This window comes from Gossypium hirsutum, chromosome D05 (genome assembly GCF_007990345.1).
Source record: "Gossypium hirsutum isolate 1008001.06 chromosome D05, Gossypium_hirsutum_v2.1, whole genome shotgun sequence".
Classification (NCBI taxonomy): Eukaryota; Viridiplantae; Streptophyta; class Magnoliopsida; order Malvales; family Malvaceae; genus Gossypium; species Gossypium hirsutum.
In genome coordinates, this window is record NC_053441.1 from 26,076,944 (window position 1) to 26,099,950 (window position 23,007).

General features: G+C 31.2%; 2 protein-coding genes and 1 long non-coding RNA gene across 4 annotated transcripts; 1 reads left to right on the top strand and 2 right to left on the bottom strand.

Moving 5' to 3' along the window:
• Positions 1-359: 359 nt before the first annotated feature.
• Positions 360-1,135, bottom strand: LOC107905840 (uncharacterized). The gene is made up of 3 exons (XR_001686619.2): positions 1,033-1,135; positions 846-949; positions 360-742 (listed from the first exon to the last, which is right to left on the bottom strand). It is a non-coding gene; the product is annotated as an uncharacterized lncRNA (long non-coding RNA).
• A 9,231-nt stretch (positions 1,136-10,366) lies between these two features.
• LOC107900660 (uncharacterized) lies at positions 10,367-12,370 on the bottom strand. Its single transcript, XM_016826332.2, has one exon. It carries the CDS (start codon positions 11,746-11,748, stop codon positions 10,555-10,557), a length of 1,194 nt encoding a protein of 397 aa, XP_016681821.1. The 5' UTR covers positions 11,749-12,370; the 3' UTR covers positions 10,367-10,554.
• A 5,694-nt stretch (positions 12,371-18,064) lies between these two features.
• On the top strand, positions 18,065-22,118 carry LOC107900676 (uncharacterized). 2 transcript variants are annotated; one of them, XM_016826364.2, is made up of 6 exons: positions 18,065-18,709; positions 20,305-20,395; positions 20,559-20,716; positions 21,139-21,166; positions 21,352-21,460; positions 21,811-22,118. In XM_016826364.2, the coding sequence occupies exons 1-6, from the start codon at positions 18,479-18,481 to the stop codon at positions 21,890-21,892; spliced, it is 699 nt and encodes a 232-aa protein (XP_016681853.1). In that variant the 5' UTR covers positions 18,065-18,478; the 3' UTR covers positions 21,893-22,118. The 2 variants fall into 2 exon arrangements, with proteins under 2 accessions (XP_016681853.1, XP_016681843.1); XM_016826354.2 differs by having other exon boundaries at positions 18,071-18,709; positions 20,556-20,716.
• Positions 22,119-23,007: the final 889 nt, after the last annotated feature.

The following is a 23,007-nucleotide window of genomic DNA, read 5'->3' on the forward strand; positions in this document are numbered from 1 at the left end:
ACCTTTAAAAAAATATATTTTAATCAAATAATATTTATTTTTATGATAAATATTTCATTTTATTTTATTTTTTAAATTTGAACTTTAAATATACTTTTAAGGATAAAAAATATTATTTAAATTAAATTTTCTATGAAAATTTTAACTTTAAAATTAAATATAAAAATTAATGAATTTAGTTTTAGAATTTAAAATAATAAATTAATAACACAATTAAAATCCAAAAGTTAGAACTCAAGTTATCGTAAGTATTAAAGTAAAAATAAAAATTTAGAATCAAAACTAAAATAAATAATACATATGAGCAACAGACTGACTAGTTGAACAAGCCTATGATTATACAAATTGCAAGGTAATAAAAAATACAATGCATTTTCTTAATAAAGTAAATCTTGGTAATAAAAGATATAATACAATTTACATGACTCAATAATTTACAGTTTAATAAAAAGATATAATCAAGCAAATATGAAATCCAAATCCAGAATAAACGCCTATTTACATCTCTAACTGCCATGCATTACTTCTTTACTTGACTCAACAATCTACAGTTTAACAGAATCGAATTTCTCACCCACTACACCGCCTTTTTGTTTTTGGAACTGAATGTAACGCAAGGTGCTGGCAAGGAAAGCATCCGCTACACTATAAGGGTTTGTGGAATCACTTTGCATCTCATTGTTAATTAATTCTATCAGCCCTTGGATTGCAGAACTGATGATTTGCTTATTGTTAGAGGACCCTGCAACCTCTCCCGCAAATTTTTTCAGTTTCTTATTGTTAGAATGAATTTAATGTTTACATGAAAAAAAATCTAAACCAAAGGACAAGTTTTAAGGCCAGACCTCTCCCCGTCCTTTATGCCATCCTGATCATCAACCCAAAATAGATGGGAACATGCATAAACAGCTCTGCACTGATCAGCCTTCTTCAATATCCGAGCTGAATACTGACCAAAGTAACACATATTTAAGTTTTTTTATAAACAGTTCAATGAAGTACAATGAATCAGAGAAGAGGAAGCTATATTACTCCTGTGGCTTTGTGTGTCAAAGTATCTCTGTTCTCAACACCAAATACATTCATCCTCTGGAGAGTCCCAATTATCAGATGAATTGCAGTCACTTGGGCTTTAGAGTCTTATGATCAATAAACATTCATGAAACTCTACACAAATTAGAAAGGCATAACAGACTTCAACAATAGCTGATCTGAGTATTACAATTACCGCAATTTCTTCTTCATATAATACAAACACTTGTGTGAAAAATTCATACGCAACATGCTCAATATCACAGCCATTAGCTGCCTGATAGTCAGGAAACAGAACAAGGACAAAATACAGGTTAAAAAGTTAAACATAAAATTCAAGCCTCTCTTCATCAAAAAGGAATATAGCCAAAGACAAAGCTTGCAATACTGTTCACTATGCATATATTGCTAATATCATAATGATAATATGCCATCCATTAAACTTAAAAGTCATAATGATGGGAGATTTATGACGATAGCACCCCATTCGCATCATTTTAAAATAAAATTATTGATCCCTAATGCCTGGAATCAACATAATAAATTAATGGAACATTGGTAACAGCCCTAAGAATGTCACAAATAAAGCTATTTATTCTTGTAAGCACCTGTTCCATCAGAAACCTTGCACTCTCGTGACCAACATTATTTATCTCAGTATGCCTTTTCCCAACTATCAATTAGAAAAATGGCATCTCTTGAAGTTCAATAAAATTTGTTATCATCTAAAATAATTTTCAGGGTTCAATTCACTATTTAACCAATGACTGTTATGCAGAGTTGGTTTAAGTCAAGACTCAAGATTACCTCAGCACATTGCAGGTACAACCTTAATGCAAGTTCAGGGGATGGAACAGCTGAAAGGGACTCAATGGTCTGAAAGAAGGGCTATTAGAGTGTCTTTTGCATAATGTGATATAAGTTATTAGATTGTAGTATAAAAAGAAAATCAGTATTATAAAAATAAAACATCTGATAACGTTTTAATTCCACTTGTGGAATTAAAATTTAATACTCACAATATATCAGATGCTAATTTATATTAATATATCAAAATATATAATTATAAAACAAAAATATAAACACAATATATATATATGAGAATTAAGGATCATTGAATTTTTTAAATTTAGAATTAAATTAATATAACATATAAATATTAGAGGATTAAATTTGTTATTAGACTAATAAAAAAACTCACGACAACTTTTCAATCACTCATCTACAACTAATGAGAGAATATATTAAATATTTAATTTCAAAAAAATTAAATAATTAAATAAAAATGAATAATTAAGCGACTAAAATAGAATAAATCATATAATTAAGTAATTGTTCTTATATTTTACCCTAATATAATAGTGAAGGGGGGCGTAATTATTTGGTTACGTGTCCCATGATTGTGTATATTTTAGAAAAAAATAATAAAAAAAATAAAAAATAATAAAAGGTACTTGTACTTGAAACGCAAGATACTGGTGGCTTCTACTCCAGCTAATATACTAATTAATTAATACCTATTCTTATAATATTCCATTTTTCAAATCTGTTCAATGACTGCATTTCACGTCCCCAACTTGTTATTCCCTTTTAGATATCTTCACAAGCCTCTCACCTTTCTTCTAACTCTTTCTTTATTTTTTTTTAAAATATTTATTCAAATATCAATTAAAAATATAATATGTACTTTTTTTTAAAAATATATACTACTGTAAGGATACTCATTCAATTATAAAATTTTTAGATGTTTTCAAAATTTGATTTTTTTGTTATTCTATTATTAAATAGTTAAATTTGTATTTTTATATATAAGAAAAAGAGGGAACTTATTAAGTAAAATATTCATTACAGTACCTAGGAATGATTATCCTGTAACAAGACACATGCACAAGTAACTTCACTAGTAAATCAAACCACATCATCATATATGATCTTGTGGATTTTTACTAATAAGCATTTAATATGTCATCGTTGTATATAGAAATAAGATGAGATGAAAGGGATGCAGATAAAATGAAAAAACTCAAACCACAAGCTGCAAGCATTTGACAAAGAAAAAACTCACATGACTTGGACAATAAAGATAAAATGAAAGGTATGCAGATAAGATAGAAGTATAAAATCGAGCAAAGAAGAAATCACCTTACAAAGTTGTCCCAGGTTTCACTTTTCATAACTCCCGATGGGTCTAGTAATTGAGTCATCTCATGGCTCAACTTGAAATGTGCACTCTTGAACCGCATATATCCACCAGGTGATGTTTCCAAGATGAAACCAAAATCAATATGGACAAGCCTCCCGACACTGCATTGACATGCATATCACAGTGGTTGAGTTTTAGCTTATGAAACTACCTTGAACAATCGGATAAAGCCATTTTCTCCAGTTCAGTTCAACCATGAAAAACCAAAAAAATAAAAATAGTTGACTTAAAAAACAAGAGATAGACAACAATACTTTGTTTTTTCTTCTTAGTATTTATTCAACCATTGTCAGTCATATCTGACAGCTCATTAGCCTTAATTTACATCATTACCCCAAAAGAAAATAAATGAGAGAGTACAATATACTTTAAAGAACCAAAAGTCTATTTTTTACCTGTAGCATCAATGACTTATTGAAGATCTTCAATACATCTCTTCTAGCCGACAATTCAACATGCTGCATTTTCTTTTTATTAAAATCAAGACAATTTTACAAGCTGCAAGTGAAATATTGTCTATTATATTCCAAAACCAATTGTTGCTTTACACAAGGCTGTCTTGCTATTCGATATACTAGTTTTAGGTTTAAGATTATTGGATCCTCTGATAACAAGACAATACCAAGCATGCATAATTTTATAAAGGTAACTCTATACGAGAAACCTTTCCTGGTCATTACTAATCATAAATATGTAGCAAGTTCGTGGCTTGACCCTTATATTACCAAACATGTCTCAATATCCCCAATTGTCATTGCGGATCTCATCATCGAATTTCGTTTTCAGTTCGGGATGTTTCTCAAAGTACTAATCTACTGTCATCGTGCTGATCTTTTGCTATTCAAATAAAGAAAAAAGAATAAAACAAAAATCAACAAAAGCCTTGAGCATTAGCGGCGCTTCTTCAAAAACGCCGCTAAAGCCCTGAACATTAGCGGCGCTTATTAAAAAACGCCACTAAATCCCTGAGCATTAGCGGCGCTTATTCAAAAACGCCGCTAAAGCCCTGAGCATTAGCGACGCTTCTTCAAAAACGCCGCTAAAGCCCTGAGCATTAGCGGCGCTTCTTCAAAAACGCCGCTAAATCCCTAAGCATTAGCGGCGCTTTTTAAAAAATGCCGCTAAAACCCTAAACATTAGCGGCGCTTTTTCAAAATCGCTAATGCCTCAAAAACTCAGAAAACGACGTCGTTGGACTTAGGTTTTTCACGGCGCTTTTTGGAAAACGCCACTAATGCTCATTTTTAGTGGCGTTTTTTTAAAAAGCGCCACTAATACTTGATCTTTAGTGGCGTTTTTTAAAAAGCGCCGCTAATGCTTGATTTTTAGCGGTGTTTTTTATCCAAGCGCCACTAAAAACGCCGCTAAAAGCCTATTTTGGTGTAGTGGTTGGCATCAACTTGTGTTTACGTGTAAGACCACATCTGGGACGTTGCCATCGACTTATGTTTACGTGTAAGACCACGTCTGGGACGTTGGCATCGACTTGTGTTTACGTGTAAGACCCTGTCTGGGACAGTGGCATCGATTTGTAAATACATGTAAGACCACGTCTGGAACGTTGGCATTGTACGAACTTTTCGACTATTTGCATATCCTTTTCAATTCCGAACGGCTCAATGGGCAACGTTAATTTAAGAACAAACATGAAAACAAATTTAAAAGTTTAGGTATGTATTTATACCATGTTAAGAAATTAAGGTAAGTTTTATATTGAATTGATGATTCAAGATTATTTAGTAAATGTATAATGTGTAATACGTTTGAAATTATAAGTGGTTTTGGTCTATTATCATAATTGTAAGATATATATCTGATGAATATACTTGTATTCTAGTAGTAAAATATTCGACTTACATATGCTAAATGTATAAATATATTTATTTGGTTTAGTTAGCTTGGTAAATTGGTTGTATTAATGATAGTGAGCAAAATATGTAAATATATATACTTTTGACTTACTAAGCTTTAAATAGTTTACTGTGTGCTTGTATTTGTTTACCTTTGTTTTATAGATTTTGAAGTCGTTACGAGCTCGAGGATTCGTCAGTAAAGCCTATCACACTATTGACTAATTACGGTATCTTATAAGCTGAAATTTATTTTGGGACTATGGCATGTATAGACTACATTTGAAGTTTGGTTAATTCAAATAAGTATATATTAAAGCCATGCGAAAATGGCTAAATTAGATTGTTGTGCTCGGTTTTGGGTGAATTATGGTTTAGGCATATCTTGATTATGATTAAGCATTTTATGAATGGTATTATATATGTGAATGTTATGAGTGATTTGTTTGGATATGAAATTTCAAATGGTAGTATAGGTGTATATGTTTGATTAATTAATGTAATTGCCGATAGTTATAATTTGATATTTATTTTATAGCATATAATAATATGGGTATGGATTAAGATATATATATATATATATAACTGGTAATGAAATGCTTAGTTTTGTAAGGTAACGTAATGAAATATATATTTTGGAAATGGTTTAAATATGAGCATTTATGTGCATGCATTTAAATAAATAGTTCAATTATATGTATTTAAACAGGTAAATGATATGTCTTATATGCTTTGGCATTGGATGATCAATTTGGTCAGATTGATGTTAGATTTAATTTAGGCGTATTCTGCACTAGACGAATTGGTATTAGTTTGGCCACTTCAATTCAATTATTTAGTAAAGAAAATTTGCTATGCCTGAGTTTGCATTCGGTTTTAAATAGGACAAATTAGTTTGATCATAAGCCATGTATATTCGGTTATGGGTTAAATTCATGTTAGTTATTATATTTATTAGTATAAGGACATAATTTGTTATTCAAGTTGTATTTATATTTGATTAATTTATGTAATATTTGAATAAGATTTTGAGATTTATTAAATAGGTAATAGTTAATATTATATATACAAATAGATTATTTGGTTCATGTTTAATTCAAAAGTGTGGTTGACTATGAAATTTGATTAAGTGTTATATTAGCTTAATGAATATATATAATGTTTCTTGGAAATGGTAAGATTATATATATTTGAATAAATATAGTGAAATATCAATTTTATTCAAATTGATAAAATGTACACCTTTACTATGTCTGAATGGATCGTCTATGTATTCCACTTGATTGATTGTTAAGCATGCAAATTTGGTTTACTTGAATTTTATATTTGATTTTTGTAACACCCCTTACCCGTATCCAACACCGGAATAGGGTACGAGGCATTACCAAAACACATACACTTGTAAACGTATTTAACCGAGTTATAAAACTTCATCTAAATTAAATATTTTATTCAAACATTTATATTTTCACAATTATATCCTCAAAATATTATGATCATAATAATTAGGGCCTACGATACCCGATACATACTCATGCAATTTAATGCTTTATTCTCATTTCATTCAAATCACAATTTCTCATATTCACAATTCAAATCATATCACTAACAATTTATAAAAATATATTACTATATTATTTACACGTAACTTACCAACATGAGTTCATTTATAAACCATTCATAACATTACTTCATGCCAAATCACGTGCTAAGTATATCATACGTACGTACTAAGAAACTTTATTTTCCCACCTGAGCTCAAACCATGACCAATATTGCACAAAATATATGCATCATTTCTATTTCATCGTCTATCAATTATAATCGAGCGTATTACCAATTATACACAAATCATTCATATATTTTCCAATTTTTCCTCCTCCTCCTCTCCATTCCACATCCTTAATGTGTATAACACATTTAAACAACATTATTCATACTACCACTATTTTCTTTTATGTAAGTTCAAGCTGTCCGTCAGAGTCAGAGTCACTAATTTATTTATGTCTCGAGCTACAGAGCTTCAAATTAAGATCCGTTAATTTTCCCTGAAACTAGACTCACATATCTTCTTACCATAAAATTTTAAGAATTTTTGGTTCAGCGAAATAGTACATTTTATTCTTTAAAGTTTCCCCTGTTTCACTGCTCGACAGTTCTGACCCCTCTTCACTAAAAATTAATTATCTCATTGTACGGAATTAGAATAATGTTCTCGTTTGTTTATTTTGAAAATAGACTCATTAAATATTCTAAAAATATAATTTTATCCCATAATTATGTTTTTACAATTTTTAATGATTTTCCAAAGTCAGAACAGGGGAACTCGAAATCATTCTGACCTTATCTCACAAAATTAATTATATCTCATGATTTTCAATTCCATTGCTTACAACATTTCTTCTATGAGAAACTAGACTCAATAAGCTTTAATTTCATATTTTATTCATCTTATAATTCAATTCCCACAATTTTTTGTGATTTTTCAAAGTTAGACCACTGCTGCTGTCCAAAACTATTTCTTATAACTTATTTTACAATTTAATTCTAACTAAGTTTACTTACTTTCCTAACTCAATTCATACTTCTTTTCTATTCAAATTCCATCCAAACTCAAATTTAACTATTAAATTTTCAGAAAATTTTCCTAACTTCGAATTTTCCTCAATTTAGCCCCTACAACATAAAATTTATAGCTTACTTTTCAATTTAATCCTTTTATCAATTCTAGCTTGAAATTCATTCAATTAAGTCCCTAATTCATGTTTTTGTTCAACATAAACTATACTTGAGAACTCATAAACTTTCAATATGTTAACTTAGTTTCATCAAAACCTTATTCTAAAGCTTCTAAAATATCAAAATTAAAAGAAAAGGACTTGATTGACTTACCAAAATAAGCTCCAAGCTTCAATTCTCTAATTTCCCCCTTGTTCTTTTCTTTCCCTTATTTTCGTTGTTTCTTCTCTGTAACTTTCTTCTCCCTTTCTCTCTCTTTTTTTTTTTTACTTTATATCTTATATATATAGTTAATAATAATAAATAGCTATTTAATAAACAATATAAATATTACATTTGTACATTTACATATTATTACACATGTGTTTTATCATTACCATCCATTTGTCATATTTTAATTTATTTCATAATATAATAACAATAATATTAATAATGACAATAATAATAAAATAATAAAATATCATTTAAAAATTCAATTAAAATATTAATAAACTAATATTTATTTATTTATTCTAAAATATCTCCAACATCATCATTATTTTCTAGATTTCTCTTTCTTCAAATTGACCATTTTGCCCTTTAGATCTTTTAAAATTCCATCCTTGAGTCATCACTTAATTTGGTAAAATTATAATTTAGTCCCTCATAATTATTCATCTATTCAATTTGGTCTCAATCCATCCGTTTTCCTTAGTTTCTAGATTATTCCACCCTTAAAATATTTACACTATTGGTCCTTCAAATTTTTCATATTTACACTTTAACCCCTCAACTTTTGAGTATTTACTCTTGAGTAACAAAACTTTTCTTACTTTTGCGATTTAATCCTTTCTTGAATTAATATGTCATAATATACTTCTCAATGTTGCCATAACTCAAAATTACCCTTTTTAGCACTTTATTTCCTTATTTTACTATATCAGAGATATTATTTTACTTTCCTTACTATAGAAATTTTCGGGGTATTACAATTTTGCTAAGCTAAATATATATATATATAAAACATAGTGCATGATTCGTTTTATCTTGGTTTTACCATTTATTAATTAAAATTAGAATTAAGTTTTGGTTCGGTAATGCCTCGTAAATCAATCCGGCGACGGTCACGGGTTAGGGGTGTTACAATTAGACCCTGTACTTTGTGTAAGTTGTGAATTTAGTACTTATACTTTAATTTGATCATTTTCCATCCTTGTACTTTTAGAATTTAAATATTTTAGTCCTAACCAAATGATAACCATTAAAATCATTAAGTTCAGTTATTTTTAAAATTTGATATGTCAAACATATTATCACATGTGTAATGCTATGTCTGTTTGTTGTTTTCTCACAAAAAAATCAGTTAATAGATTTAACGATTATCATTTGTATTAAGACTAAAATTTTGAATTTCAAAAAATCTAGCCATTAAGAATGATCCAATTGATGAACATGGACTAAAACTATATTTTTACGCATAATACATGACTAATAGCATAGTTTAACCAAACAAATTTAATTGTTACCATTGGATCAGGACTAAAATTTTAAAAATCGAAAAGACAGGGACTAAAATTGATCAAATTAAAGTGCAAGCACTCAATCCACAATTTACACAAAGTACAATATCTAATACCAAAATTTGACCCTTTTTTTCCTTTTTTAGTCACCCAACTATGAAAAGTTACAAAATGGCCATCCAACTATTCGATTTTGTCTCTTTTGGTCACTAGCTGGCTAATTAACACAATTAGTATACTTTTTTAATTAATAATGGTCAATTATAATTATTTTTAAATGTGTAATTATTACAAATTTTATTAACTTATAATTATTTTTAAATGTTAATTTAGTAATATGATGGAAAATAAAGGGTATTCTTGCTAGTTCAAAAGTTTTTTCCAAATTTGTGCTTTTATATATATTAGTTTCTAATATCACAAGTGATTTTACGTGTTTAATTTTTAATTATCTTTTAAATATTATATTTATAATTAATTAACATAAAATAGTATTTCTTTTTTAAATTATTAAATACAATTAAAATATATTAATTTATTAATTCAAATATTATAATATAAAATTTCCAAATCATAGTTAAGGTATTTTTGATATATTCGACATAAAGTATAGTTTTATTTTATATAATTAATGCAAAGTAATATTATTCAAAATAATAGTTAATTAATATAATCAACTCTAATAGGTTAATTAAGTGATAATTAATATATTTAAAATTATATTAAAATAATAACTCTATTTTACATCAAAAAAATTAACTCTATTTTTTTTACATCAAAATTTTGTAACTAATAATTTAAATTATAATTATCACAATATTTTTTAAATTAATAATTGTATATTAAATTATGATGTTTTTAAATGTATAATAATTATCACAATTTGAATTTAATAATATAATGAAGAATAAAAAATATTCTTGTATTTAATTAATTTTTATGAATATAAAATAATTTTAATTAATCGAGTTTTAATTTAGGCTAAACAATGAATAAATTTGTTTTTTTCTTTAAAAGAAGGCCGTGAATGGATAAGAAAGAAATAAAAGCAAAACAACCTCTTGAAGGCTTCATAACCCGACATAAGTTGATGGGAATTTCAAAATCCAGACATGCTGTTCTCAGACAATTACATCACTCAAGTGTAATAAAACGTACCCCTCTCTCTCCCTACTCGTACCTTTACACGTTTCTCCCTGCTTTAATCATTAGTAAATCCCAGTGAGTCAACTCAGCCCCACCATTGATGCACTGCAACACCTTCATCCCTCAGCTTCCCATACAAAGCCAAGCATTCCCAGTAAGCCCTTCTACTCATATTCTTCCTTCTCCCATGTTTCCGAGGTTTACATTCCAAGAACAATTCATCAACCAACCTAATTGCTTTCGTTTTCACCATATCTTCCACCACCTCTGCCTCCGCTTTCATCACCACATACTCCGTCTCCTTCACGTTCTTCCTCAGCCAGTTCGACATCCCTGTCTCCGCCGCGGTCGCCGCCGAATCTTTCCTCGATGACTCCTTCGTCAGCGTCTCGATCTTGTATATATCAAACTTGAGGTTCCTCGTCGGGTAATTCTCCGCAAACCAGTTGGTCCCACTGCCACCTTCTGTCTCCAGAAATCCCACGTCGATGAAAACCCGCCGAGGGTAGCTTTCGAGTGTGTAGCCGAGCAAATCAGGCAAGTATTTGGTTCGTTTCATGAATATTTTCGACCTCCTCGAAGTCGATCTCGGTGGTTCGAGAAGAACATCTTCGAGGTTCTTCAATGCTTGTCTCCTTGCCTCGGATATGGACCCAAATAATTGCCTTTGAATGCCGTTAGAGCTTGTTCTAGCAATTTTTTTCATTACTAAAACATTGGATTTGAATTTCCTGAAGTAAACAATCCGGTAATTGTTCAACTTCTCAAACGAATACGAAGGCCGTTCACTTATATGAACGGCGACGAACCCACCGACTTTAAGTGTTCGATCAATGAACTCAAAGGCTGACGTGAAGTTTTGAGTGAAAATGAAGTCTAAAGATTCGTTAGGGAATAATCTTTGACGTTCCAAATCTGTGGCGGAACTGAATTCCATATCAGATATTCTCGAGAACAGAGAAGATTTAATGGCTTGTTCATCATCATTGCTCAACATTAGCCCTTTTTCGCCTTGCTTCAATATGCCTTCCCTGTTTAAATCATGAAACAGCAATGGCAAAAGCTCGGGGTTGATGGGTTGGGGATCCGAAGTGAAATATTCAGGTTTGTTTGAAGTACCAATGGAGGAAGATCCAGTTCCCGACCAAGGAAGTAAAACAATGGTGGCGAAAACCAAAATTGCCATTAAACGAGCTAAAAGTTTTAAAAACCAAGAATTAACGGAAAAGTTAATGACACCACCGCCATAACGAAACATAAGGGCCTCCATTGAGGACATTCTTGATTAGAAAAAAAGAAAAGAAAAGAAGAGTTCTAATAAAAAATAAAGAATTTAAATCACTATATATTGATCTCAACAGAGGTTCAATTCAAAAGGGTAGTAAATTGAAAAAAAAAAGAAAAAGAAAAAGGAAAATATATGAATAACAGCAGAAAAATTAGGGTTTAACAACGTAAACGAGAGACGAGAAGGACGAGAAAAGCATTAAGAAAGAGGGCAAGTTTATCGAGTGCAAAATCGAGCGGCGGTGTGATTCCCACCCACGAGAGCGAAACGGGAAGATTGAAACCTTAAACAAAGTAAAAGCAGTTGGTTTAAGCGTTGAACCTCCATCAACGTCTAACCTTTTTCTTCCACTTCTTGAATGGATTGCATGCATCAAAAAGGACCCCAGATAAACAACTTTAAGTGTGAATTTTTCAACAAAAACTTCCCCATCTTTATTCTCAAGGAAACATATGAAAAAAGGGAAATGGAGAGAGAGAGAGAGAGAGAAAAGATGGGGTATTTTTTTTAAAATGTATATATTGCTTTTTCCTTCTTCTTCTTCCTCCTCTCTTTCTCCCTTTTCCCTTTTCTTTTGATTTGCTGAAAATTGGGTCGATTAAACAGAGGTAAGAAAGTGGAATATATGGAAGAAATGTTTGAAAGGAAAAGAAAGGAAGTTTTTTACGTTGTTGTTATGGAAAAATTGGTAAAAATGGATGGTTTTTCACGAGAAATAAGTTTAACCATTGTTAACTAGCATTATCAACAGCTGTTTTGAGGATGCAATGATTGATTGATGATGTTTAAATATTAACAATACATTAAAACTATTTTAAAACGAAAGAGAAATTAAATAAAATAATGAACTGGCTTCGTTTATTTTTTACAAAAATATTAGAGTTTTTATCATTAGTAGAAAAAATACAGTAATAAATATATTTATATAACAAAATTAATTTTTAATTTTTTTTTGTGTGAATTTAGTTTTTATTGTTAAATTTGACTCTTAATTTTTTAAAAGGAGTCGAATTTAGTATTAACTTTTTAAAAAAAGTTGAATTGTTATTTTAAACATGGTAACTCGCACTAAAATTCACGTGTATTTTATGCTTCTCCTTTTTTTTGAATATTTTATATAATTTTTAAATTATTTGTTGATATGATATATAAGACAAATAGTGTTATGTACATAAAGTACACGTTAATTGCCACGTGGTTTGTCACGCCAACATCGTAAAAAAATTGATGTTTTAGTCATTATTTCCATTCATATTTTTTAAAGGTTAATGATAAATTTTAACTAAAAAAAAGAGTCAAATTGACCAAAGATGTAATTGTTGAGAGCAAAATTTATTATTATGCTTATAAAAACTAAATGAATATGGTAAAAGTTAAAGGTTTAAAATTCATTATCTAGCAAGTTTAAATCTCACTATAATCGATTTTTTATTGATTTTATATAAGAATATAAACAACAAAACCAAAACGAAAACACTTTTATAATACAAGTAGTTTACCAAGTTTTTTTAGAGAGGAATACCTTATGTTGAGTTCATGATGATGTCAAATCACTAAACTAATTTGTGTTATGCATGTTAGGAGGAATGTGTGTAAAGTGTATGCAAACACCTCAACATCCATGAGTCCCTCAACATCCATGTGTATTGAGTTCAAGGTTAAGAGATTTGATCGAGGTAATTATTTAGCTGTTGGCTTAAACAACTAAATTAAATACAATCAAAGTGAGACTCCCATGATTGTAGGTTTCCACCCTTTCTATAAAAAATATTTTCAAGTTTTTGAACTCTTTTAACTCTCTCAAAAAAGAGGTTTTTTTTACTTGTTTTATTGGGAAAATGATGGAACATGTGACATCAATATGGTGAAATCTCCAACATAGTTCTTTCTAATTTTTAATTTTTTAATGAAATGCTTTTATGATTTCTAACTTTAATATTTTTTAACAAGTAGATAGATTTCTTCGGATCCAACACAATTTATATTTTCTAGAACTCGATCATCATATCAAAGAACGCTTGAAGGTTGTCAATTATAGATGGCATTTAGAATGACACCTTAGTTAAAAGATGGAGGCCTAAAACATTTACATTCCATTTTTCATGTGGAAAGTAACTATTACGCTCAAATATGTCGTTTTAATAATCGACCTTCTAACCGACGAAGAGGCGGTGATCGTGATTTGTTGTAATTTGATACGTCAAATTAGGCTCTCCATTACACTTAAAGAGCTTATTCTCAAGCAATTTATGTGTCTTTTCGTTACTTTTGTCAATTTTTAATTTTTGTTATTAATAAAGTGTTTTTGTTAGTTTTATGTCATTTTTTAGACCCAAATTGGCCAAAAGTGCCAGGTGGAACTAAAGATATGATTGAGTGGTATAGGAAGTTGAAATGGCCCAAGCTTGAAGAAATCACCTTCAGAAGGTGAGGGGTATAGCAATATTGAACCATGGAGGTCGTGATACCCCTGATAGTGCTGAAGTAAAGAGAATTGAAACCAACTCTAGTGATATCAAGGATGGGTATCGTGAAACTGAGATCCCATCTAATCCTTATCAATGGCTCGCTTACTAAATTTTTCAATCCAGGCAAAGGGCTACTTAGGGGGATTCTCTTTCCCTGTATCTTTACGTTATTTGCATGAACATTCTTTCTCTTATACTCCAAAGAGCAAGAATGGATGAATTCTTATAGGGTGTGAAAATTACTAAAAATGTCCCCCATTAATCACCTCCATTTTACTGATGACTGTCTTATCTTTTACAACGCCTCATTCCAACCTTGCAGATTGCTAAAGGTTTTGCTCAAGAATTTATGCTTCCTCTTTGTGCTCCAAATTAATTTTAACAAAATTGAGCTCTTTCTCAACCTTTCAACGAAGTCTCAAGCAAATAGATGGTTAAATAGTATCTTAAACGCCAAAAGCTAACCAACCTAGCAAATATCTAGGCCTTGAGCTTGATAAATTGCATAAGAAAAAAAAAGAGTTCTTCCATAACATTATCGATAAGGTGAATAACAAACTCGCTTCATGGAAGTCAAAGTGTCTATTGACAAGCGAAAGGCTAACCCTCATCAAGTCCACTTTGGCATCTCTCCCCTTCCATTCACTTTTCATGTTTAAAGCTCCTAATAATGTTTAAGAAAGAATTGATAGAGTTATTCATGCTTTTTGGTAGGGTCATGAAGTTTATGAAAGGAAACTTCATCTTTGTCATTGGGATAAAATTTGTACATCGTTGTGCGAAGGGGGCTTGGGATTTCAGAAGACTAAACTTTTCAATAAAGCCATCCTCTTAAAGATTGCTTGTCATATTATGATCGATCATCATTGCCTCCTCCTAAGAGTTTGAAGGGAAAGTACTACAAGCAACACCTTCTCGAAACAGTCAAAACCAAGGCTTCTAACTCATAGATTGGGAAAGGTATTTTACTTGAAAGAAATATCTACAATCAAGGAAAAGATGTTCAACTCTAGAGTGAAAGTAATTGTTGGATTAGCAAAAAGCCAAATTTCTCCCTCTTAGATAGTGTAATATATATTGATTCTAACATTCAAGTTCACTAACATAAGCAACTAGAAGCAAAGTAGAGCTTTAGATCTTTTAGAACCCTCTCATGCCCATGACCTCCTCAACAAGACTCTCTCAATCCAAGGCGATAGGAATAAGATTGTTTGGAGACTAGATCATAATGGTATTTTTTTTTTGGTTAAAATATCTACTACCAGCTCTATTGAACATGCCCATTAACCCCGCTTTCTAATAATCTGCAAAAAAAACTAGATAAATCTCTAGCGCCTCAAACTTCCTTACAAAATCATTATTTTTTTTAGAAGATCTTCAATAATTTCCTCCCTACTAAAGACCTCCTCTCGAGGCAATTGTCTTTGAATGATTACACTTGCCTCTTTTGTAACACACTACCACCCACAGGGAAGCAATAGAGTACCTCTTCCTTGAATGTCATTTTGCATGAGCCATTTGGTTTGGTTCCCCCTTTTTCCGTCTAGACTCTCTCAATGCCCCCTGTATCTCCAATTGGATCCTCCAATGGCTCAAATCAAATGACATTATTTTTTAGGACTCTAAGAGATTTTATAACCTTGTTGCTTGCACTCTCTGGATAATTTGGAAATTAAGAAATAAACTTATTTTCAAAAAATTGATCCTAATCCGATGGGTGCCCTTATAAGAATCAATGAGTTCTATCAATTTATTCTTCACTCTTTCAACTCTGATCCTCCCCCGACCACCCAACAAAAGATTCTAAGACCTATTGACATTAAAAGAAAAAAATCTCTATTGGACTCTTTGTAACACCACACACTCGATTCGATTATCGGATTCGAATATGTGAGGTCACATTACATTGCCTAAACACCTCAAACTAGCTCAAAACAATTTCATAGGTTGACCTTATAAAGATTATTCATAACAATCAACATTTATGAACAGATGCACGCACTATAAATGTAATTATCTTTAATTATCTAGTCTTAGGGTTATCCAGCTCCACATTCAAAGTTAGGATTCAAATCCAACCCAAAGTACTAACAGTATGTCTCGAGATATTGAGATCTTATTTTTAGACAGGTAGTCATTGTCTACCATTTTTACTTTGAAGTAATCATGTCTCAAGACATTGGGTACATGTCTTAAGACTAAACCTTTCGTGTCTCCTGGCTGGGTCTTGAGACATATTTCCCTTGTTTTATTATTTTTACTTCGATGTTTGGATGTCTTGAGACAAAGGGTTGCAAGACTAAATTAGGTTTGATGTTTACTTGTCTTGAGACATGCTCATTTATTTTTAGTGTTTCGAGACATGCTCTTGATGTCTCGAGACCAAATGGTAATTTTCTTATACTATGCAACATTTTGACATGAATTCCAACTTAAAAACTCGCCTAACATTCAACACCTTAGATGCACCGTTGTAAGATGGAAACTCCAATTGACAAATGATGGCATTCAACACCTCCTCCACTCGGTCTTCATTCAACAATAGATCATGGACAACAAGCAACTCAGAAAATAGACGAAACAATGGACAACTTGCACTTCCAAAGTCCTTATTAGCTTCTCTTAGACGTAATTTTGTTCTTGTTTATTGCAATTGTACCAAATAAAAAAACCGAATTCAACTTAATCGTTATTTTCTTTGTCAAGCTTAATCAACTCAAAGAATTGACCTAGCTCAATTTTATATCATAATGCTTAAAGTAAACTCACCCAATGTCACTAAACTATTAGTAAATTTACGTTTTAGACAGTCAACTTCAAAAAGTTGCAAAATTGTTATTGAAATATTTGAAAGTTTTTATTTAAGTTTTTGGGCTATTAAAATTGTTGTTGTATGACAGTCTTCGTTCGCAATGCCTACACCTACAATTTTAGCTTTTTTTTCATGGAACAACTTTGAATACCATGAATCTACAAACTAAAATCCAAACAACTTTCTTCTTCGATCTTCGACATTGGCCGTAAGATTTACTTGGATCTAAGGTATGTTCTACTCATTGATGGATATCGATCCGTCGTACCAATCATTGAATTGTCAGGTGGAGCTCACTAGTCAAACATTTAAAGTAAAAAACCTAACAACTTAGTGACATAAATAAAATTTTTTGTATATTTTAGTGACTTAAAATAAGAAATTTCAAATAGTTCAGTTACCATTTTGTAACTTTTTGAATTTGAGTGACTAAATTGTAAAATTACAAACAATTTAGTGACCTTTGATTTAGTTTAACCTAATGCTTGATTTTGCGAATTTAAATCAATGGCATAATGACAAATTTGACCTATAACATTTCCATCTTTTGTTAATTTTATCATTATTATTTTTTAAGCTAAATTTGGCCATCAACCTTTTAAAAAGGTCGGATTTGACCATCAATATTTCAAAAACAGTCCATTTGTTTTTTTAACCAAAATATTAACTAAAACGCTAAATTTTTAAATATGGCAACTTGCAAGACAATCCAAGTATACTTCATTTTTCTTTTAAATTTTCATGAACTTTTTATAATTATTTTTTTGAATTTTGAATTTTTTATTTTTAAATATTTTTTAGTTATTTGTTGATATGACATGTAAGATAAATACTGGTATCTGAGAATAAAGTACATATAGATTGCCATGCAGGTTGTCATGTCAATATCATTAAAAATTAATGTTTGTCATTTTTCCGTGAAAGGAAAGCAATTTGACTCATTTTGAAATGTTTAGATTTAGCTAAAAAAGAAAATAAGGACAATTATGATAAAAAAAATATAATTGTGGAGGACTAAATTTAGGATTATGCCTAAATCAATTAAGCCAAAAATCCTGCATGTAGCTGCTCCAGAGATGACTCGGCGGCTATAAGCTCCTTCGCCGCCCCCTTCTTTCTTCACTATTTTTTTTCACCACCAGAAAGGCAAGAACAATAAAATTCTTTTTGGGTACCAAAATATCAGAGAAAAGAAAAAAAATTTAAAAATAAAACACATGTCCTTCTTCAATCTTCACCATTGATTCTAAAAATAAAGTTTAATTGCCTTCTTTCCTCGGATTTTCGATTTCTAATTTCTTTACTGGACGATAACTCCAAATTTTTTCAAATTTGATCTGTTTTGTTTTAATTCGAGGGGGCTTAGGTGGAATTGTATTAGGTTGTTTTAGTAGGCGATACGAAGATAGAGGTATCAGGTTGGAGCGACGCATCATTGGCGATGGAAGCGGAGGAGATGAAGGGAAAGGTTGTGGAAGAGAAAGATCCGGTTCGTGTCAAGAGGAAGACTTTGCAAGCTGTGCTGGAAGAGTGCCAGAGAGCTCTCGAATTGCTTAGTAACTGCGAAGATGGAACCGACGATGACGATGAAGACGGCAAAGGTAAAGATGAAGTGAACCATCAAGGAGAACTCAACGGCGTCGATCTTAGAAGAGATCAAGAAGCAGATGAGGTTTGTTTAAATCTTTTCCTTCATTTTTTTGTTGTTAGTATTCTTAGGGTCTGGTTCTGGATTTAGATCTGTGTTTCGATGCTAAGAGAAACGGAGGGAAACAGAAGCGAAGGAAATATAAGTGAGGCTCCTTTAAATTCATTTTCCTTTTTTTTTAGCTTATAAAAGCTATTATTGTTGATTTTGCTGAATTTGTTATGGTCTTTGTGAGGATTTAGTTTGTTTAAACTTATACTATGTTTCTTCATGGAGAATTCCATGTTCAGAGTAGAAATTTGATTTTTAAATTTATGATTTGATTCTGTGTTCTGTTTTCCGACCTTCTTTTGTGAATTGGAGTGTTGGACCCTTAGTTTTAGTAACCAAGGATCAAACCCGGCAATCTCAACTATCCAAAGAAGGAAGATGAATGGTCAGGATCTTAATTAAACCCAGCTTGATTAGGGAAAATGAACTTATATTATGGCTAATGGTAGTTCTCGTTTGTGTTGGACGCATGATGCATCGGTTGCCTATCTATGTCAAGTGGTTTTCTGCCTCTGCACGCTTCGAGGGTGTTATTTTGCAAGACAAAAGTTTCCGTTTGAGCCTTGATTTTCAATTGTTCTAGTTATTGAAAGGAGTTTGCAGGTTTACTTTGATGATTGTTTCATTCTTGAGTCTGGCTCCATATTCTTGATTAAAAAGCTAAGATGTTCTATATTTGCATTACTCAATATTGAATTGAAAAGAAACAGAAAAATGAAAAACGAAGAGGATGTAGAGGGCAGAGGGTCAAAGGCAGGAGTGAACCCTAAACAAATTGAATAGACAAAAACACCCATCACCTTGTACTATTCATTAAAATTATGGCTTTTGTTGGTTTAGAGTCCATTTGCCTCTTTTTATGTGTTCCTTTACTTCTCTATGTACAAATATATATCTTGAAGAAAAGAGATAAATGAGAACGATACAGAGAAGAGATTGCTACTTTTCCATCATAACATTTGCTTTATGAGGTAGTAGAGTTTTCTGTTCAAAGATAACATGTTAGGAACTAATCCAAAAATGATTCAAATTTTATAAATAGTGTGTTAAAACAGAGGCCAAACTTGTGAAAAAACTGGAACCTTCTTCCTCTTCATATAGAAGTTGATTTACCAATGAAGTGATGGTTGCAAAAAGATAAAAATTTGATTTTTTTCCCACTGATGGTTGTATAATACCTTGGAGAGTGATGTGTTAGTTTGTTGTTATCCATAGTATTCCACTTTGCAATCACCCGTTTTTCAGATCTCATTGATCAAAATTAAGATCATATTGCACTTCTTCTCTAGTCAACCTGCATATTTTATTTGCAATAAATATTAAAATCCAACTTAAATACAGTGATCCTTTATGCTTGATTTGATATGCTCTAACCCCTCTGGCCTTATATTAAAAGAACATAGTGTAAATGGCTTTACAACTTATGTAGTAGAAATTAGCAACGTGATAGAAAGTAGATCCACTTAATTTGCAATACTTGATGAAGTTTGCACTTGCTTTCCTATCAAATATTTCGAAATAGCTTGGATATCTAATGTGTGTGCCTCCTTTATTTTAAAAAATTGCAGTTGTGTGATCTTCTCAAATCTAGAGTTCAATGCCCTGACTTTCTTGAAAAGCTAGAGTGTGCTCAGGTACCAGTTCCAGAAAACATTGCCGGTATGCATCCAAACACGGTCCACATTAGACTGTTAGCATGTATCATTTTTTATTCTTTAGCAGGCATATTTATTCACTATATGAAGTTCATGCTTTAGACTGTTTGCTTTAAAACGACCTTTGTTGCTTGGATGCTAAATAAATTCTTCTTTGGAACCAGAAGATGGTAGTTCTTGGGACATGGTCAACCCAAATGATCTTTGGGGAGATGAAAATGGTGATTTGGATCAAGAAGATTATGTTCTTGTCAGGCAGGATGATATAGTAGAAGGAATTGCATGTTTTATGGCTGCGTATTTGCTGTCCCTTAAACAGACTAAGGTTTGTGAAATTTGCACTCTTTATTGGTATTACTATCATTTCAGTCTTCAATTCTTCTCTTTGTAGTCATTCATACCTAATACACTTGAGCCTAAAGTTTTAGTATTTTATGTCTGAAGTTTTTCTATGGTCTTACTCTTTAGCGGACTGAATAAGAACTGTGTTTGCATGTTCATCATCTTTTGTTGTTCCGATTCTTCATTTTGCTTAAATATCCTGTTTTACGCCTTTATCTCACACATATTTGAACATGGGTATGGGGATAATGACCCTCCAAATAGATGGGAAAACTCAGAAAAAACAACATATACCCGTGTTGGACATATACCTGAATCTGACACATCCATGTCCTGAGTAACTTAGAACCATTCAGCTGTGGATGCTAATGAAGTTTTTTTTTTTTGTTTTTGTTTTCTTCCCAGGACTTGAGCCCCAATCAACTTCAGCAAGGTGAGTTTATTTGTCTTCGTTAATGAGTTTTAGCATCAAATTATATTCCTCTCTCAATGTTACTGAAACTTCTAAGATACAATGTCTGTGTTGAACTTATATTTTCCATCTCAATTATCCTTTGTTCTATTCTAAACATTAATTTGGAAGAGGAACTCTGAACCATCTTTTGGATTTTCTTGTAGCACTGAGCAAGACCTTCTCTGTGAAAAAGAAAAAGGGAAAGCTTCGAAAAGCTTGGGATGGAAGCAAAGTCGTTTATAATGTGGCATCTTGGGGGGCAACTGCAATTGGGTATGTTATAATTTTAACCTCGACAATTGAATTCAGTTCCTACATTTTCTTCTAAAAGTTCCCTCAGTTGGCTCTGCTTTGCTGCTTATTCCCATTGTCCTATTTTGTCTATATGATTCAAATCTATGCTGCTTTGGCCTTTCAAAAAATAAAAAACTCATATCCTACACCCATGTCCTATACATATTCGTACATGGGTATGGAGATATAACCCTCTAAAGGTCTTCTAAAAAAACTAAAAATTAAACATGCCAATATCCAACACCCACATCTAGAATCTAAGAAACATAGATACGAATTATTGAACAGGTTGATGATGACAATACATTTATTTGTTTATTCTTAAACAGGATATACCAAAACCCCTTACTTATGAGAGCCGCCTCGAAAGCCTTCTGGACTTCTTGCGAGGTAATATCAAAGCTTCTCTGATTTCCTTGCAAAATAGTTGGAGAAACAAAGTGGTGATATTGAAGGAATTCACTGTTGTATATATATATATGCGTTCTCACTGTCGAATGGAGCTTGGTGTTTCGTAGGTTTGGCGAACATGAACAACATTCTTTTTTTTCTTTCTTCTATGAATCCGTTGATTGATATTTGTAAATTTGATCTCTTCTAAATATTTCTTCTTGAAGCATTTCCTATTTGCAATCCATATCCATTGTCATCATGTGATCAGCATATGCAAAATGCTTTAGGTACTAATTCTATATCTAATAGTATTTTCTTACTACCAAACTTTTTTGTTTTTATATCAAAAATTGTATTAACAGTAATATTAACGGAGCCTAGGTGATAAAATTCTCAACTTATTTTGGTCATCGTTTTACAAAGTTTACACTGGTGATGTAACTTCTACAAATCAAGACTAGATGAGATGGGATGATGAGCGTGCTTATTCACTCTTACTCTATCATTTAATTGATTCAAATTATAACTATCATCAAATAACAACCCAAAGGTCCCAAATCACCTGGACTGTGCATGATTTCTATAGCTTGGTAGAATTAGGGGCGTATAAATGGTTGGTTTGGTTAATATTTGAATCGAATCGAATTACTTGAAATGTAAAAATTTTTAACCTGAACCAATTTTTTTAAAATATATTAATTGAACCGAAATGTTTTGGATAATACAGTCAGCTAATTCAATTAACCGGATTTTATGTCTTTGTACATTGTTAATATTCATTTTCTTTTATTTAATAGTTTAAAAAATTTTAAATGGAGATGAAAACAATAAATAAGACATTAGAAATACTACACAAGTTTTGAAAGTAATTAATTACCTAATTTTGAACTAAATTAACCCATAACCAAAATTTCAAAAAATCATTAACAGGCTTTCGATCAAATTAAATTCAACCATCGACTGATTAATCGAATTAGATCGATTTGGTCAATTAATTTAATTTTAATTGAGATTGGTAATTAATTACTTGCGACTTTTGTTCCTGCGGGATCGTCTGATCTCTTCATCAAGATCTTCAAAAACAGAATCTTGACAACCTTCACAAGAACAATTAATGTCCCAAGGACAGTGTC